The sequence below is a fragment of the Echinops telfairi genome, unplaced genomic scaffold (assembly GCF_000313985.2).
Source record: "Echinops telfairi isolate 266 unplaced genomic scaffold, ASM31398v2 ScPeMD7_26;HRSCAF=91, whole genome shotgun sequence".
NCBI classification, from domain to species: Eukaryota; Metazoa; Chordata; class Mammalia; order Afrosoricida; family Tenrecidae; genus Echinops; species Echinops telfairi.
In genome coordinates, this window is record NW_022103923.1 from 1,494,313 (window position 1) to 1,512,964 (window position 18,652).

At 42.8% G+C, this 18,652-nt stretch overlaps 1 protein-coding gene across 1 annotated transcript in view; it reads right to left on the reverse strand.

Moving 5' to 3' along the window:
- The window catches only part of RPGR (retinitis pigmentosa GTPase regulator), a 59,768-nt gene extending 45,834 nt beyond the window's left edge, over positions 1-13,934 (reverse strand). Inside the window, exons 1-7 of the mRNA XM_030885410.2 lie at positions 13,827-13,934; positions 11,415-11,540; positions 10,429-10,521; positions 8,648-8,710; positions 6,354-6,512; positions 3,655-3,804; positions 591-749 (exon numbers count right to left, since the gene is read on the reverse strand). Of these exons, the coding sequence (XP_030741270.1) occupies positions 591-749; positions 3,655-3,804; positions 6,354-6,512; positions 8,648-8,710; positions 10,429-10,521; positions 11,415-11,540; positions 13,827-13,854 (778 nt within the window). The 5' untranslated portion in view covers positions 13,855-13,934. The remainder of the gene's footprint in view (positions 1-590; positions 750-3,654; positions 3,805-6,353; positions 6,513-8,647; positions 8,711-10,428; positions 10,522-11,414; positions 11,541-13,826) is intronic.
- Between the last annotated feature and the right edge of the window lie 4,718 nt (positions 13,935-18,652).

Here is an 18,652-nt window from a genome sequence, read left to right on the forward strand (position 1 = left end):
CTCTTCAGGCAAAGTTGTGAAGTTTCCATACAAATATGTTTACACAATTTAAGGAGCTTGCTTTATTATAAAATTAAAAGCATTTTCTTTTGAAAACTGTCCCTCATCTTATGACATGCTAGTAATAAGAGATCGTAATTTTTTGGTAATGACTCTACTTAGTCAAATACAAATCAGAAGTTGGCAACCATATGATGGCCCTCATAAGTTTTGAAAAATATTTAAAAACAAAAAGCCAATTTTACCACTCTGTGAGACCCAAAAGAAAGAAGAGATTCCATTTCTGGTACCATGGTTTTTAGCCTCAAACCAAAGTAACAAATTACGCAAGGAAGATAGTTTATCCTTGAGAATGTGGCAGCAATGTTACTCACTGCTATTCGAGAGGCAAAGCAACATCAATTGTTCGCAGAAACACATCAACAAGGTTCATTTTACCTACATAAACCCACCCTTTAAGTCAGAAATGTTTCTTACCGTAGGAATCAAAGTTGGGGGCCATAATAAAACAAGATGCAAGGGAAATGCAGACATTTCTTTAACCAATCTAGAAAGCAGGACTGGGCAAGCAGCAGGGGCCCTGCACGTACCTGTGAGAACCACAGTATGTTCTCCACCACATGCTACTTGGATCACTTCCTCAGAAATGTCAGATACTAGCTGGGGTGTTTTGTGATTGACCAGTTGCTCCCTGGAAAGACCTAACTTCCCAGACTCAGGTTCTCCAAATGTGTACAGCTTGCCATCGGCTGGTGAAGGAGAAGAACAATGATCAATGATGCGATCCAGGTAAACAAAGTACTGGGATTTGTAGTACATGTTCCCATGTTCAGTTAGAAATTTAAATTATCATGTGATAAATTTAACCTTTCATGAGATAAGATACTGTATCTGTATGATAAGGAGGGAAGAAAAAAAACCCCAACATCTTCTTTCCTCTTGGGTTTTCATTCCTAATAAATGACTAGAAAATCATTTAGTGGTTTTGCCAAACAGAGATTGAAAGTATTCTACTTACTTCACAAGTTACTGAACACATAGTTTAGCTCATCTACTTTATGTTTCCTTCACTTAAATTTACTACATTTCATAAAATTTGGATTCCCCACAGTGACCTACCTGGCTATGAAATCCATTTTCTCTCAGATTAGGACCTTAAACACCCTACCGGGTTTTGATCCAGGTATCTGTAGGCTGGAGTTTCTAGAGACCCCACAGTAGTGCCCACAATTCTAATGTATTTCTTTACACTCCCTATTGGACTTGAAATGCTCAGACCCAATCATTAGCACCTTAGATAAAAAGGCAATAGAAATCGGTGACACTATCTGAACATTCCATATGTCTTATTTCTCATTGTTAAAAGAGGTGCCTGGTGGCTCAGGAGGCTAGGCGTGGGGCTAACTGCAGGGGTGGTGGTTCCAAGCCACCACATGTGTTTGAAAACTAAATGTTTCAGCAAATTTAGAACACAACGCTTGCCAATATTGCTTTAACACCAATGCGTGAGTTTATAAAAGGAGCCTGTGAAGAACCCCGCTGCTACCCCAAAGGTGGGCAGTTCGAATTCACCCTACAGCTGTAGAGGGCCAAGGGCTGGAGATCTGTTTCTGAAAAGATTCCAAGTCTAGAAAGCCTTATGGGTAGTTCTGCTCTGCCAGAGGGCGGGTCTGTGAGTTGAAATTGACTTCCAGGCCCTCAACAACTAGTGGGTTAAAAATTCTGTGAGCGCTTTCCGGAGAACTATACTCTTTCAGTGGCGTTGCTGCTGCTGTTGGTTACTGTCAAGTTGGTTTCAACATATGGCAACCTCACGAGAACAGAGGGGAACTATGCCCCACATAACTTTCAAGGCCGTGACCCTTCAGAAGCAGATGGCTGCGTCCATCTTCAGAAGTGCCTCTGGGCAGACTCAAACTGCCCCCCTGTCAGCTAGCAGTGGGGTGCTTCTGATACACGCCAACATTTTGCTGTTCTTATGTATTGTAGAGTTGATTTCAATTCATCGTAACCTATATGACAGAGTAGAATGTTGCCAAGCTTGTAACTTTACAGAAGCATATCACCCAGTCTTTCTCCCCTGGCCCCAGAGCCACTGGGTAGGTTCAAACTGCAGCCCTTTTATTTAACAGGTGTGTGCTTCACCATTGTGCCACCAGAGTTCACTGAAGAACCCCACAAAATGCATCACCAGGATGTTTTCTAATTATTTCCCTATGATTTGTTGAGTCTTCAAAATACGTACATGTAATGAATTTAATGATTTTTGGGGGGAGGGAGGAAATTAATATATTTTGTCATTAATTGCAATGCTCCCAATAGAGTATCGCTTATCCCACCTCTTCCTTATATTTCCTGTTTCTCTTTCTCCTCTTTGCCTAATCCCTCTAAATGCTGCCCTTGGGTAAATGCTGTTCTTTTGCTTTCAAATGGTTGATTATTCTAAGGTGTGTATACTTCTCAAGTATTACTAAGCCCTTTATGGATTTGGCTACTGCTTGGTTGAAAATTGAGGCATAAAGGTGGGTTTCATTCCCCAAACTGAAGGTGACTAAGGGGTAGTCTCGGGGGCTCCACCAGCCTGTATTAGTGCTAACCAGTAAGCACAGCATCTTCTATGATTTTGCGGTTTCTTCCACATTTTTCTCTCATTCTATCTAGGACCCTCTTATGTGCTCTCTTTCAGAGCAGTTGGTAGTGGAAACCAGGCACCATCTAGTTCTTCAAGTCTTAGGGTTGTGGACATTTTTATGAATTTCTGTATTACACAAAAGGTCTAGTACTGCTATGCTTAAGAACATAATATTAATCTCTGAACTTTTTGTGAGATCAATTGGAAACCATAAAAGTTAGATACTGCCCAGCAAGTGCGCTGAATATGGAATATGCATGTCTATGCATGGAGAAAGCAGGCAGTATAAGTCCTAAACCAATAGTTAAATTAAAAAAAGACCGGTTATATGTAACGTAGCTTTCCTGCCTACTCTCATATCATTATAGAATTATTTTCCACACATTTCCGTTTTCAAAATGATCAAATAATTTTTTAAATGACATTTATGATGCCCAATAACCAAAGGTCTTTTGATTGGGTCTCAATCAATCCTAGAAGTCAAGATGCACTGGAGAGTCTGCCTGTTTCCACTGGTAGCTTCAAACCTACTCCTCTACTTCCAGAAGGTGGGCATTACTCCTGTTCCGCACCAGCCCTCAAAGCAGTGCTAACCTAAATCAACGGAAAAAGCCACTTCTGTCGAGACCATGCTGACTCCCAGCGGCCTTACAGGAGCTGGTAGTGGCAACTTTCTCGCAGGAGATGGCTAGTGGGTTTAACCTACCAGCTTTGGTCAGGAGCCCAACCCCTAGCCCACAGTGCCACCAGAGGTCCAGACACACCTTATAGAACACTGAAAAAGGTACCATGTTGTGCTTGCTTCGGCAGCACATATACTACAAAAGTTACTATGTTAGTGTTATAAATTACAAACTCTCATAAGCAAGAGAAATGCTGTGACCTGAGAAAAACCAACATTGTTTCATTACATGGACCTCACATGGTGTTATTTCTATTGAACTGTATAAGGTACATCACTCAGTTACCAATGTACTCCTTAGAAATGGGTGATACTGTAGTGAGTGTGTAGTTTGTCTTACTTGTTATAAAAGCTGAGTGGTAATAGCCACAAGAGATCCAGGAGATGGGTTTCCCAATGCTCACTTGACGGGGTACACAGATACTAGGTACTTCGCCTAGACCGATTTGTCCTTCAGAATTGTCACCCCACATAAAAAGTTCTCCATCCTCTATAAAGAAAACATAAAGAGGGAGGGGGTAGAGTTCAAAAACTAGTAAGGCTCTGTTGTTAGTTGCTGCTGAGTTTCTTGCCCCACCCCTCCAAAATAATATCCATTCCCCATGAGCAGTTGCTGATCGGACTGTTGAGGGTTTGCACTGGCCAATTTTTGTAAGATAGCATCCTCCAAGGACAGACAGGCCACCACCATAGGGTACATTGGCCAGAACTCAATCTCAGATCTCTCCTACATGTAAGGTGAGACTATGCAATAAAGTTATTATCTATTTCTATGAGGCCATTTCCCCCCTTGAGAAAAACTTTGGGTGCTGAAAGAAAAACACTAACCAGACTTTATTGGTGCTACCTACTTAAGCATTCAGTTTCTATGATGACATGTGTCTGTGATGACCAAGAACATAGAGCATCATCTGATTGTAAATCATGTTCTTCAGGTCCATGTTTCTATCTGAATAGTAAAAACAGAATGTTCTTTCCTAGAACTACCCTTACTAGAGTCTAAAAGTATTGAAAGAGAACATGCTTCCCTTCTTTAGCGCCACCTACCTGCAACTAAATGGAAAGAAAGTATGTGCAGCCATTCTCAGGACACTCATTGCTGCAGAGCAGAGCTACTCCTATGGGTTTTTGCGACTGTAACTCTTTATGGGAGTAGAAAGCCTCAACTTTCACCAACAGTGTAGCTGGTGGCTTTGAATGGCTGATTTTGTGGTTAGTAGCCCAATTCATAACCTACCCACCAGAGCTCCTTTTCAGGTCAAAAGTACCCACCATAATCGTTTTCCTTGAGAACCCTACAGAAGTGCTGTTTTAGAGGAAATGAAAATAAAGAATACATATTGTGGTCATTTGTCTTATGATTTACACTTGAAAAGACATCAAATCTAGCTTCATAATAAGTGAGGATCATAGCTTATGTCCTGCTAAGGGTTTTGCTATCAGAAAAGTTGAACTAGGAACATGATTTTAGAAAGGAACAATCAATCCTTACTTCTAGCTTGGAATTCATTTTAAACCTCTTTCATCTCTGAAGCAATTTAATAGTAAGGCAAATGAAATGAAAATTGACAAAGAATCAAGAACAGGATGCCAAATTTGCTAACTACCCAAAAACCCAACTCACTGCCATTATGTTAATTTCCACTCACAGTGATCCTATAGGACAGAGTGGAACTGCCCCTTTAGGTTTCTAAGGTTGTAAATCTCTACAGGAGCAGAAAGCCTCCTCTTTCTCGTATAGAGCACAAGTCGCTTTGAACTACTGACCTTGTGGTTCGCAGCCCAACATATAACCCACTATGCCACCAGGGCTCCTGAAATTTCTAACTATAAGGATGAATAAAACAGAAAGGATAAAGCTTCAGATGTGTCTCTAACATTGCAGAGAGCCAGAGCAACCTAGCCAGTTACCATACTCGCTAAATGGAACAAAGCACAATATTAGCAACTTCTTCACTGAGGCCAGGTATACCTTATATCTGAATTGTACAGAAATCTCTCACATAACCTTTTGAGAGGGACTACAGAGATGCAATGGCCATTAGATACCTTAATTTTAAAACAAAAGTTGGCTTTCACACATGGTAAGCCCATGTGTGTCAAACTAGAACTCTGTGAGGAATTTTATGGCTGTGTTGTTGTTTTTGTTTTGTTTGGGAAGTACATCATTCTCTTCAGGCCATTCTTCCAAGGCACCTCTGGGTGGATTCGAACCACTAACTACTCATTTAGAAGCCTAGTGTGTTAACTGTTTGCACCACTCAGGGCCTTTACTACATATACCCAAACAGATGTTTCACATAGTAACTTTCAATTAAATCTGCAAGTAGATTTGGAGTACACAATAAAAAATCCATTTCAACTCACGGTCGAGTTAATTCCGACTCATAGCAACCCTATAGGTCAGGGTAGAACTGCCCCTGTGGGTTTCCAAGACTGTGATCCTTTATGGGAGTAGAAAGCCTCGTCTTTCTCCTGTGGAGCGGCTGGTGGTTTTGAACTGTGGTTCGAAGCCTACCTTGTCACCACTTTAAGAGTATCTAAAGGAGTACATAGGTCTGCAAGTAGTACAGATGGTTTACACTCGACTCCTGATGTAAAAGATGGCAGTTCACATCCACTCAGTGGTACCCTGGAAGAAAGACCTGGCAATTCAATTCCATTAAGATCATAGCCAAGAAAACACTAGGGAGTTAACCATGGGTCATCATCACCTTGAGAAGAATGGGTTGGTTTTGTAGGGGCAAGGAGTAGAGGGGGGAGCTTTAAAGTAATAGATGAACAGCATACATTAGCATTATTTAACAATTACCTTTTAACTCCATATCTAGTCTACCTCTAACTCTAAATAAGTATAAAACTGTGTAGCTCATGATTTCAAGTTCTATTTTTTCCCATCTCTTCTGCAAGCCAGTGAAACAAGACGAAATAGCATGTTGCCTTCAATTCACTAGGAGTTGGTATACCCTGCTCTAAAAGAAAGATGTGAATCCCACCCTGAAATGGTGAAGGAAAAAAAGGGGGGTGGGGAGGGCTCACCAGTTAATACAGCAGAAGTGTTAGATCCAGCAGAGAGCTGTTTGATCTTATGCTGCGCTGAAAAAAAGTCAATGCGCTGAAAAGTATTTCTCTCTTCAACATCACCAAGCCCCAACTGTCCTTCATTATTCCCTCCAGTTGCATAGACATGGTCTCCTTCTGCTCACAGGAAAGAAAACAACAGTACTTAGGAGTCACCCTCCTTCTGGATAACAGATAGAAGTACCTCTATTCAGGTGAAGGAAGTTGCCAGCTGTCATTACCCACGTTTGGGGTGAATTCCTTCATTTCATTGCCGGAGATTAACCTTATGCAAAGAAGGCCACACAGTCGTTGAAGTCATCCTAGAGTGTAACTAGCAGTTGAAAGCACCAGGTGCTGTGGAATAGGTTGTGTGCGTGCGTGCTAAGGTAGAACTTCAGGAACTCAAGGAAGGGGAGGAGAATATGTTTCCAAGGTGTTTACAATCCCAATTGAACTGTCTTCAACCAGAGAGGGTTTGTTCCTTTAAACTTCCCAAATCAATGGAAGCTAAGAGGTGCAGACAGGTATAAATCAGTGAAATGAGGCAAAGGCCGCAAAGGATCATATTGGAAACATGAGACTCCTATGTGCTCTGCAGCTAAATAGAAGGCAATTTAGCGCAGCAATGAGGAAGGAAGATTTCCGAGCCAGGGAGGCCAGCCTGGGTGCACATTCCAGCTTGCTACTTACCAGCTGTGTGGCCTGCTGCAAGCTGTACTTACCCTTACCTTTCTGTGCCTCATTTTCCTCACCTGTTAAACTGGGAGAATAATAGTGTCTACTTCATACCGTTGATAGGAGGGGAGTCCACATTTCTAAAATACTTAGGACAGCCTTTGGCTCACTGTAAATACTATATATAAATGGGTGTAGTTACTTTCATTAGATACAAAGAACCTGGATGACATTTTTCGGAGGCTCCAAATTCACGATGCTTTACCAAACAACAACAACAAAATGAGACTACTAATAAAACCCATCTACCTATTAAATGAGCTTTGTCTGCCATACAAAGCCTCAATGAACTGTAGGGGAAGCTAAGGGGAGCATCAGTCTGACACTGCTGCAATTTTCACTAAGAAAGACAGCTAAGGAAGGCAACAAGAAAAGCTTTCAAATGGAGGAAAAGGCAAAGTTGCAGGGAAATGGCCTGCAGAATTTAACACACGTGAACCCAACTGGAGTGGGCAATACATCGATGCACTTCAGAGGAGAACTAGAGTGAAAAGCTATTACAAAGAGCTCTCCCGAAGAACTCCCAAGGAAAGCAGAATGTGAAGAGTCTAAGAAGAAAAGAAGAGCTACGACAGCAGTGGAGAAAGTCTGAGGGAGGGCAGATAGATGCAGAAAAGTGAAGGAAGTACGAACAGCCTGCCCACAGTGGGCAGGGTCTGCATGTCCACCTGCTCCAACAGCATTCACTGCTGATGCAATGCTGTCCTTTGTCCACTGAATTGCTATGGCATCTCTGTCTACGATCTCTTGGGTTTCTGCTACGATCTATCTATGGCATCTCTGTCTACGATCTCTTGGGTTTCTGCTACGATCTATCTATGGCATCTCTGTCTACGATCTATTTTGGGTTTCTGCTCCACTACTGGGCCAAGTTTTCCTCTGGTACTGCAATCTTGGTTACTAGGGTTTCTGAAGCCTTAAATCTTTGCGGAAGCAGAGAGTCTCCTAGTTCTCCCGTGGAGTGGCTTGCAGGTTTGAACTGCTGACCTTGCAGTTAGCAGTCCAATGCTTACCCAACAGCACTGCTGGGCTCCTTTTAAGAGTACATTTTGCCATCAGGTAATGTGAGTTCCCTCAATTGGGTTGTTTTGAAAAATGGTTGTAGCTAGGCTAGGGCCTCTCTTTTTCCATCAACCTTTTAGAATCGCCTTGTCCATTTTTGCACACATGCAAAAGAGAAGCCTCTTTCTATTTTGATTGGGACTGGCTGACTCACACCAATAGCCTTTTCGATGGCCTCCTGCTCAGCCTGAGTAAGGAAGAGGGGCTGGCCAGCAACAACAGGGGCAGTCAGCCCTTGAGGTATGCAGACAAGGAAGGAGAGGCAGTGCTTTGACTTGATGTGAGAAAAAGAGCCTTGGCTTCAGTCATTGACTAGCTCATCTTTTCTAGGGCAAACACATGTACTAACCATTTACTTATTCCAAAAGAAAGCCTCGTTGTACTGTTGCCAACGTGTAATTTCAAGTCATTTTACAAACTGAGAGCCCAGGCCTTGCCATCAGGCAGGAAATCATCTAAATGGCATACTCTACCTGTTGAAACCAGGGTGTGGTTCCTTCCACAGGCTGCAAATTTCACCTTTTCAGGTTTTAAGGCTAAAAATACAAAAAAGTGACAATTAACATATTTCGTGGTAGTGAGGTCCTATGGTAACTAATGGGTAGAACTGACATTTTAGATTCCTGTTTCTCTGACTCCTAAAGTCTATTAACTACTAAGCCAAAGGTTTTCAGAATTATTTTTACATAATAATAACCAGCAGATCTTTGGGGGGAAAAATACAGACTGTTGAACCTCAACCATGTGGAATCTTTAATAGGTCCAAGACAGGGCCCAAACATCCATCCGTCCATCTTTTTAATTCCACAGGTAATTCATATATGCTGACATCTAATCTACTTTATTTTATTGACATCTAATATGCTTCCTTAGTTGTTTCCTCCCTAACCTGATCCATTATGACCTATCCTACCATTACCATTATCAAGCTTGATAATCAAGCTTACCCTATTCTATGAAGAGCTGTAAGTGCAATATTCATAGGCATACCAAAACCAACTCAAATCCACGGCCACTGAATAAGAAGCAGGCTCACAGTGTCCCTATAGAGCACAGTAGAACTGTCCTATAGCATTTCTAAGGCTGGAAATCTTTACAGAACAGACTGCTTCATCTTTCTCCTATGGAGTAACTGGTGGGCTCACATCTCTGATCTTTTGGTTTGAGGCCAAGCACTTTAACCACTGTGCCACCAGTCTTCAAGCTTCAAGTTTAGTTTATGTTCACGGTTATACCCAAACAGAGGTTTGGCAAATGAAAGCGAGAAAGCTTGGTAAAGGCTAGTAAAGGATTATGCATCTCACATTTTCTGGGATGGTCCCATTTCCAAAATTCTGTTCTGTTGTTTTTGTAAGAATACTAGTACTCATCAATGTTCACTTAATACGCTTGCTATGTATAGCTGAGTGATGTGTGCATTATATAACCAGCAATGACACAGATGTATGATGTCCACAACTTGGACAACTAAGAGAGAGTGATTCTAAGGGTCTATGCAAATTAGTTTGGATTTTCTTTGATCCAATTTGTCTGTATATACAATAATGGCTGTAGCCAAGTACCATCGAATCAATTCAGATTCTATTTGTTTGGATATGATTAGTATATAAGTTAATTTTGAATATGACATTCAGAATTGTTTGTGTGTGTTCAAACTCAAAACTCAAACTCACTGTCATCCAGTTGGTGCTGACTCATAGCTACCATACAGGTCCAGAGTAGAACCATCCCTGGGATTTTCCAAGAGTGAGTAGAAAGCCCTGTCTTTCTCCCAAGAGTTAGCTGGTGGTTTTGATCTGTGGACCTTATAGTCAGCAACCCAACTCATAACCTCTATGCCACCAGAGCTCCTTTTTGTGTCTTAAGGTCTATGAATCACATGGATTTTAAACTCAAGGACCACACACACAAAAATGGTTCTCTAACATTGTACTTGAACATCCTTTATTTGTTGTTTTTGAAACTACTTAAATATTACTTTCAGTGTGTAGAATACAAGCAACCAAAAAGCCCATTCAAGTACGTTAGAGAACCAATCCTTCTTGTGTGGTTCTTATGTTTAAAATCCATATGCCTCTGACACAGACTGTATAAAAGTAGTTTGGAATTTCATATCCTAATAATATTCAAATAAGTATCATAAAACAAAGAACTCCAGGTTCTATAATTTATGACACTAAAGAACTCCATGAAGAATATAAAAGTAGGGACAGGAGCTTGCTAAGTGTTTATAGAGATAAAGAAGACCCCAAACCTTTGACGCAGGTTGGTTTCAAGACGCTTGACTTGGTTCCTAGTCCTAATTGGCCCCAATTGTTACTGCCAAACATGTAAAGTTTATTAGTTCCTGATGGGAGGGAGAAAAAGAATTATGCATTTTTCACAAAGTAATAGGAGATGAAGTCATCACAATACAATATAAGCTATATGCCTTACTTATCAACTACTCCATTATCCAACATTTTGCACTTACAACAATATAAAAAAAAATCTGCTATTTGGCTACTTTTCACACATTAATAACATTATGTCTGGCAGTATATAATTCCAAGGTACTATGGGAGAGTAACACTAGCTGTGATGATGAAGGTTGGCTCGGCAGTTAGTCTCAGGAGTTTGGTATTTATTTAATAATATAATCTCAGTGTTTTAAATGATGCATTTTCCATTAAGCCTATTTTTTTCCTAATGACCTGGGCTTTGGAACCTAACCATGTACATGAGTGAGGAATGGGTGCACTTAGAATGATCAGTGTGTTTCCATGCTGAAACAGATTATGCTGTACATCTACATATGGCCAGATTCTGTTTGGTGTAAAGGAGTTTCCAGGGTTATACAATACTCACATTTGATTACATACACGTCAATAGATATATTTCAACAAAGCTGTGCATATACCAATGAACATAAATATGCCAACGAAACTTTGAACTAAAAGATTCTCTTGATTAATCAATTTGAGAAGAATTCGCTGGTAACATTAAAACAGCCAAATCTAGTTTCAACATTTAAATCAGCCACCTGGTGAACTAATTTGAAATAACAAGAATGGTTATACTACTTGGAAAAAAAATGTGATCAAATTTTCTGAATTGTACTTGTGGAAATTGTTAAGATGATTTGTTTTGTTATGTATACTTTTGTCACATAAAAACGATAAAAGACTAAAAAACACAGCACAGCACTTTTTAAATAGTTTTAGTTCTTTAAATATCACCACCCACACTACTTAAACTAACCTGTAATAACAGCAGTATGCTCATCTCCACATGTAATATACATGGGTGTATCATTTTTAAACCAGAACTTGCTAGGAGAATTCTCAGCAAATTTCGTTTTTCCAAAGGTGAAAACAGCACCAGAAACTGCAAATATATTTTACAACTTTAGTAAAAGTCTCTCTCTCTCTCTCACACACACACACACACACCCACCCACGAACAGGCTTCAAAACATTCATGAAAAAATGGAATTGAAAGATAATGCAATTTTTCTACACACTTTTTGAGGCTCCATCTGTGTGTGTGCGCGTGCACCCATGCACGAGAGCACTCTTCAAACAGAAAAAAATATTCAAACATTGCCTCTTTAAATTGCACTAGAGGTAGACTTGCTTGGGAAGAAAATGAGCTTTAAAAGACAGCTATGCATTCAGATCATGAATCTTCTCTGGACAAATCACTCAATTTCTTCTTCAATAGACTACAGATTTTATTAAGAGAGGGTCTGAGTAGAAACGAATTATCCAATAAGCAAGGTGAAATCCTTAAACTCACTGCCATCTAGTGGATCCCGGCTCATAGTGGCCCTACATGGAAGAGGAGAACGGCCCCTATGAGTTTCTGAGACTGTAACTTTGCAGGTGAGCAGTCCAACATGTAATCCATTATGCCACCAAGACTCTCAGAGCAAGGCAACACTAAAAACAAAAGCCTCACAGCTAGGGAGTCGATTTGGCCTCATAGGAAGCATGCAGGGTGGGGTCGAAGTGCTCCTATGGGTTTCCAAGATTCTCCCTGGGAACAGCTGATGGTTTGGAACTGCTGACCTTGCAGTTAGTGGCGCAACGAGTAACCATTATACCACCGGGTTCCTAGCAACCAGGCAGGGTAGGGTGGGGTAGATCTGACCTAATACTCTTTACACTCAAACTCATTGCCATCAAGTTAATGCCGACTCATAGCGGCCCGTAGGACCGGGTAGAACTGCCCTGTGGGTTTCCAAAACGGTAACTGTTTGCGGGAGTAAAAAGTCCCATCTTTTGAACCTCAGACCTTGAGGATATCAGCACAACGGGTAACCACTCCACCGCCAGGGCTCCTTGTAACTTCCTAATTTTTATTAAAAGATCATTTTACTGAGGGCTCTTATGACTTATAACAATCCATACATCAATTGTATCAAGCATACTTGTACATATGTTGCCATCATTCTTTTCTAGACATTTACTTTCTATTGAGCCCTTGGGATCAGCGCCTCTTTTTTTTTTTACCTCCCCCACCCTCGTGACCCCTTGATAAATTATTATTAGAAAGTCTTGTCTTTCTCCTGCGAAGCGGCTCATGGTTTCAAATAGCTGACTTTAAGGCCCCCTAACGCATCACAGGGTTATTTGTGCTTATTTACTAATCTGTAGTGGACAATGTCATATGGGGTTCTCCACCTAAGATGTGGTAAAATAAAAACACTGTAAAATTGTTCATTAAAGATTGTTAAATAAGCATGAGTAAGCCTGTACTTACACACCCTGAACCTAAAACACCGTCTGACCATGGAAACCCAACAGAGGTTAACTGAGAAGATGTACATTGTGTAACTGAGCTTAGCGTTGATGTGAGGAATAGGAATTCATTGATTGAACACCAATTGGCATTTTTAAAGGAATAAGTTATTTTAAAAAGAGCTAAGGGCATCACCCCAAATGGTTAGAATAAGCACTTGCTTCATGAAACGTCTCTCTCTGTTACACAGTATGCATGTGACACCTAGAAGTCGGGCAGGACTGGATGGCAGGGGAATGATATGCGGTCACGAGAGACCACATAACACTGTCACAATGTTACCCGTTGGGCTGCTAGCCCCAAGGCCAGCAGTTTGAACCCACCAACCGCTCTGTGTGAGAAAGAGGCTTTCTCCTTCCGTAAAAAAATTAGTGCCTAAGAAACTGCCTAGCAGAAGTTGGAATTGACAGGATGGTGGTGGAGGGGGGAAGTATTAAAAGTCATTTGCGCTAAAGAACCCCACGCCCCCCGCCCCACCCTTCTACCCTCTTTTGCCAACTACACCTCGCTTCTCAGCTTTTAACGCATCCAATACAGAACTGGGGCCTGGGGCCCTCAACACACACAACTCTGAAACGTACTCTGACGAGTTTGCAGGGCAGTTAAATAAAAAAGCCCCTGATTTCCATAAATTCATTGAAAACTTTTTCCCCCCCGCTAAGAAGAAAACCCGGATCGTCCTCCGACGCCCATAGCTCCGCTCCACTTCCCTCCAGTCCACACTTCGCGGCTGCGGCCTGAGCGCCCGCCCCCAGAAGGGCCCCGGGACTCCCGCAGGTCCCTCGCGGGGGCCGGTCCGGAGGCGGGGCCTGGCCGCGCACCTCCCGCGGACCCTCCTCCCGCGCCGCCGCTGCCGCGGGTACGACTCACCGGGCACCTGCTCCTCGGGCTCCACCATGTCTGGAACGGGTACTGGAAGCCGAAGCCTGGACCGCGAAAGGGACCGGGGCAACTCGATTGCACCTAGTTGAATAGTTGGTAGGCTCCGGGCGCTGAAGAATCGCTGTGGAACCCCATCGCGACACTTCAGGCATGCACAACCAACGCGTTCCGGAAGTCAACAAACAGCCTCTCTGGGCAACGGAGGCGGAGCCTTGGGCCACAAGGCGGGCCGAAGCGGGCCGAGGCCGCGGCAGCAGTGGCGGCGCCCAGCGCACAGGCAGTGGCTGCGCGCCCTCTGGCGTCTCGGAGGGTGGGGGGATCCTCTGGCCAAGGTTTCAGCTGGTCACCCAGACCTCATAGGGAATAGCTGCAAACGTCACAAACGCCACATATGCTTTGGCTTGAGCTGCATGAGACATGTCCACACAGCTATGATAATCTAGTAACAGTGACTATTAGACCCTTGTGCTAGGCACGCCAATAAACCCTAAATTCTTAATCACATTTGTTAAAAAAAATAAAAAATCAAGTTCACTGTCATCCAGGCAATTCTAACGCTAACATTATGTACGTGTAATAGTTGTGGGGCATGGTAAGTAGAATCAAAACTGAATTCAAGAAAGGGGCTAAGCAAACGTTTGATTTACGCATACCATAGATTTGCTTCAAAGAGCAAAGCGGGTACCCTTCACAGGGTGAGAAGGTCTCCAAACTAGCGAAACATTTCTTGGTTTGTAAAGGCACAAAGGGGTGGAGATTGCAGCTCCGCAGAGGGTCAAGCAGCTTTCTATTTGGTTCACTTCCTCTGCCCTTGCGTCTCCTACATATTTCTTTTTAGATCTAGTTCACGCTATGGCTCCATGTCGCAAGGTTTGAAATTGATCCCAGGCTACAGCTCTGGGTCGGGATGTGCATGAAGCCTGGCCTCAAGGTCAAGATGTTTACCAGGCTTAATCTCAAGGGCCATTGTTCCCTAAGCAGGGAAAAGTCCCTGTTCTGTCCATATCAGAATCCACGAATTTTGTGTTTATTAGAGAGATCCTTAAAGGCTCTTTTTCAGCGCATTTACATGAAAATGAGAAGTGGAGCATTGAATTGCTCACTACACAAATCATCATTTACTTACAAATAAAAGCAAAATTGCTAAAAAAAAAAAAAGTATTTAATAAGGAACATTGGCCTGATGTTGGTGGTTTAGAAAGGTTTACCTAAAGAAAGGATATTAAATCTAAAATCTGCAGAATGAGTAGCTGGAAGGAGTGACGGATCTGGACAGAGAGTATATGATATACAAAGGCTTATAGGAACTTGGTTCTTTTCAGGAACTCAGAGGTGAGGCAGGCTCATGGGGGGGAGGGGGAGGTGAGGCAGGCTCATGGGGAGGGGGGGCGCGGGCGTAGGAGGCAGTATCTTGGCTGGTTGTTAAGGAGCTAAAGTTTTATCCCTAAGGACAGTGGGAAAACATTGAAGGGTTTTAAGCAAGTAAGTAATGCGGATCAGTTATATGTAATCCTGCAATAGGTCCACTAGGCTCTTCTTTCGAGGATAAATTGTAGCTACAATGAAGATTTAGAAGCGATGGCAGGAATTCAGACAAGTTGTGATGCTGCCTTGGACTAAGATAGTGGCATTGAAGAGAAGCAGGGCCAATTCCAAGACATTTGAGAGAGTACCATCCATCCACAGGAACTGATGTCTGATCGTTGATTCACAGGCAACATCGCACTACCAAATAGCTCATTTCACAAGAGCAAACAAACAATCCCCCCCCCCAGAAAACCCCCCACAATTTATTGCCTAGGAGTGGATTCGTGATGATACAGTCAAACTCCTCATAGGGTTTCCTAGACTGTAATCATTGTGGGAGCTGATCACCAAGTCTTTCAAAACTGAATAGGAAGGGGGAAAATGGAGATTCAGGAGAGTGAGCTTAGAGTCAATAATGGAAGATAAGAAGAGATGGCATGTAGACCCTTGTGGAAGGACTGGCCTTGGCTACATCAAAGCACAAGCTCACTGCATTGAGCCAATTCTGACTCAAGGACCCAACAGGACAGAGAAGAACTGCCCCTTTAAAAGTTTCTGAGACTGTGAATCATCTTTCTCTCAAGTAGGAACTGATAGGTTCAAACTGCTGAATTTTCAGTTAGCAGCCCGATGGTTACTCCGCTATTCCACCAGGGCTCTACCTTGACTAGAAGGAAAAGCAATGCTTCTACCATAATAACGTGAAAGGAAAAAGGCCCTTCATTTTCTTATGGGTAAAGCTCACTGCCATCTAGCAGATTCTGAATCATTACAACCCTGTACCACAGGGAAAAATTATTCCTTTGGGTTTCTAAGATTTTAAATCTTTCTGGGAGCAAACAGCCTCACCTTTCCTTCAAGGAACAACTAGTAGATTCAAACCACCAACCTTATGGTTAGCAGCTGAGCCTATTACACCACCAGGGCTCCTCTCTTGAGCAAAGTGGAGCTAATTTTATTGCCTAATTCAGAAGATTGTTGCATGAGGTAATAGATGTGAAACTTTTATCTTGGTGCCTGGAATAGAGTACCATTTGCTAGTGTTCACTATGAATGCAGTAAAAGGCATGGAGTGCCATATTTGACCTCCTCTTCCCCATTGTCAAGAGGCGGGGGTCAGCCATGCCTCCACTCTCTATTCTCCTTTACCCACTCTGCCACAAACTGCTTCTCCCAAGGCATTCTACTTCAATACTGAGCTCAACAATTTGTTGCAATACACACAGAACTCAAAAGCAATACTCACATTTATGGGGGATTATTAGCGAATAGATTACTGAGGTGGAGTGAAATTCCATAATATGGCTCTTCTATCAAAGTCTGCAACTCCCACCAAGTGATTGGGTGGGACTATGCAAATAGGGCATGTGTATCACTCATAGAGGGGATTGGTTAGTTTTTGTGACCACCGTCATTGTTATAAGGATGAGTCCTCTTTGAAGTAGCAGCGGATAGAGAAGCCCCCAGAGGACCTTTTGGAAGAACACCTCCAAGATCTGTCTGAAATGGTGGAGGCCTCCAAGACCAGATGCATCAGAGACTGTGGCCCAGAGACTCAGAGGAGCAGGGCCCAGACTATTGGGTACCATCTCCTGATCTGGCCACCGGAGACGAGGAAGCTATGAAGCAGCTGGATAGGCAGACCAGCTTCCTAGCCCATCTAGGGAAAGGCAGCCTCGTGCCTAAGAGGCTGAGAAATAGAGAGATGCTTGCCTACCACATGGCAAAGAAGCTGAGAACTGGAGAGAGCTTTAGCTGCTGGCCGAGGAGACCGATGACTGTATTCTTACTGTTTGCCGATCCTGACTGCCTTCTCTAATAAACCAATGAATTATGGAACCCAGCATACACAGAGGGGTGTGGGAGGAGTAGTTGGTCTCAGAATAGCTGACAAAGGATGGAGCATGGAGGCATAGTTGATTCTTACCTCACGGCAATAGGGAAGCCAGAGACAGATATGCCCACGCCTGTGGTGGCATGGTAGTTGCCCTGCTAACTGCAAGGCCAGAAGTTCAAAATCACCAGCAATTCTGCTGGAGAAAGACGGGGCTTTCTACTCCCATATAGAGTAACAGTCTCGGGAATTCACAGGGGTAGTTCTATGCTGTTCTATAGGGACATCATGAGTCCAAATCAATTCGATGGCAGTGAGTGTGGTTTTGTTATTGCTGTTGACTGCAGTTGCCACAATTCAGGATCAGTAAACAGTAATCATATAGAGTCGCTGGTCCACAGCAACACCACTTCTCAGCCAGCTGTCAAGTCTCTCAGCTTCAAGTCACATGTTCACTTGGCCTCTGCCTTCGTGGACCAGGAAGCCCACCCGTTGCTCTGTTTCACAGTCACAGTCTTGGTGCACAGATCTGCTCTTCTTGTGGTCCTGGGATTTCTCTCTCTGCTCCTGCTTCACAGATGGCTCATCCTTATAAGGGGTGGGGAGGGTGGTGACGAAAACTGACTAATTCCCTCTATGAATGTGTGTTAGTCTGGGTAGACTAGAAAACCAAATCCAGAGATGCTCATACATGTATAAGAAAGATCTTTGTATCAAAGAGTAATTGTATATTAAGAAAATATCCCAGTCCAGTCCAAATCAAGTCCATAAGTTCAATACCAGTCTATAAATTCCTCTTCAGACTCACGCAACACATGCAATTACACCGAATGCAAGATGATCACAAGCCAGTAGGTGGAAGGTCTTGTGGATCCAGAGGCGATGGAAGCATCTCAGCACTAGCATGGGTCTCCAGGTGGCTCCTCCAGCTCCAGGGCTCTGGCTCCATCAGCCCAGCTCCATGTGTCTTGTCATCAGGAAGACTAAGCAAAGTGTGTGTGTCCCATCTCCAGGGAAGATGATAGGAGTTCCCAGAATCCTCCGGAGAATTCCATGCCCACACAGAGGCCTCATTGGCTATGATCTGATTGACAGGCTAGACTCCACCCCTTCCCTCAAATTGACAGGAGATTATGTAGCTGCCACAGAGTGTTACACGTGCCTGATTTGCACCATTTCCCCAATCATTTGGTGGAAGTTACAGAGAAATGGATAGAAGAATCATGTTAAATGGTAGAAGAGTGACGTAAATTTTACTCCACCACAATTAATAATGAGGCTATGCTGCAATACAAAATATCCCCAGCCCATTGCGATCGAGCTGATTCCAACTCATGGCAACACCATGTGTAACAGAATAGAACTGAGCTCCGAAGTGCTTTTCTAGTTGTAACCTTTACAGAAGCAGATCACCAGGATTTTCTTCTGCCACACCGCTGGATGGGTTCAAAGT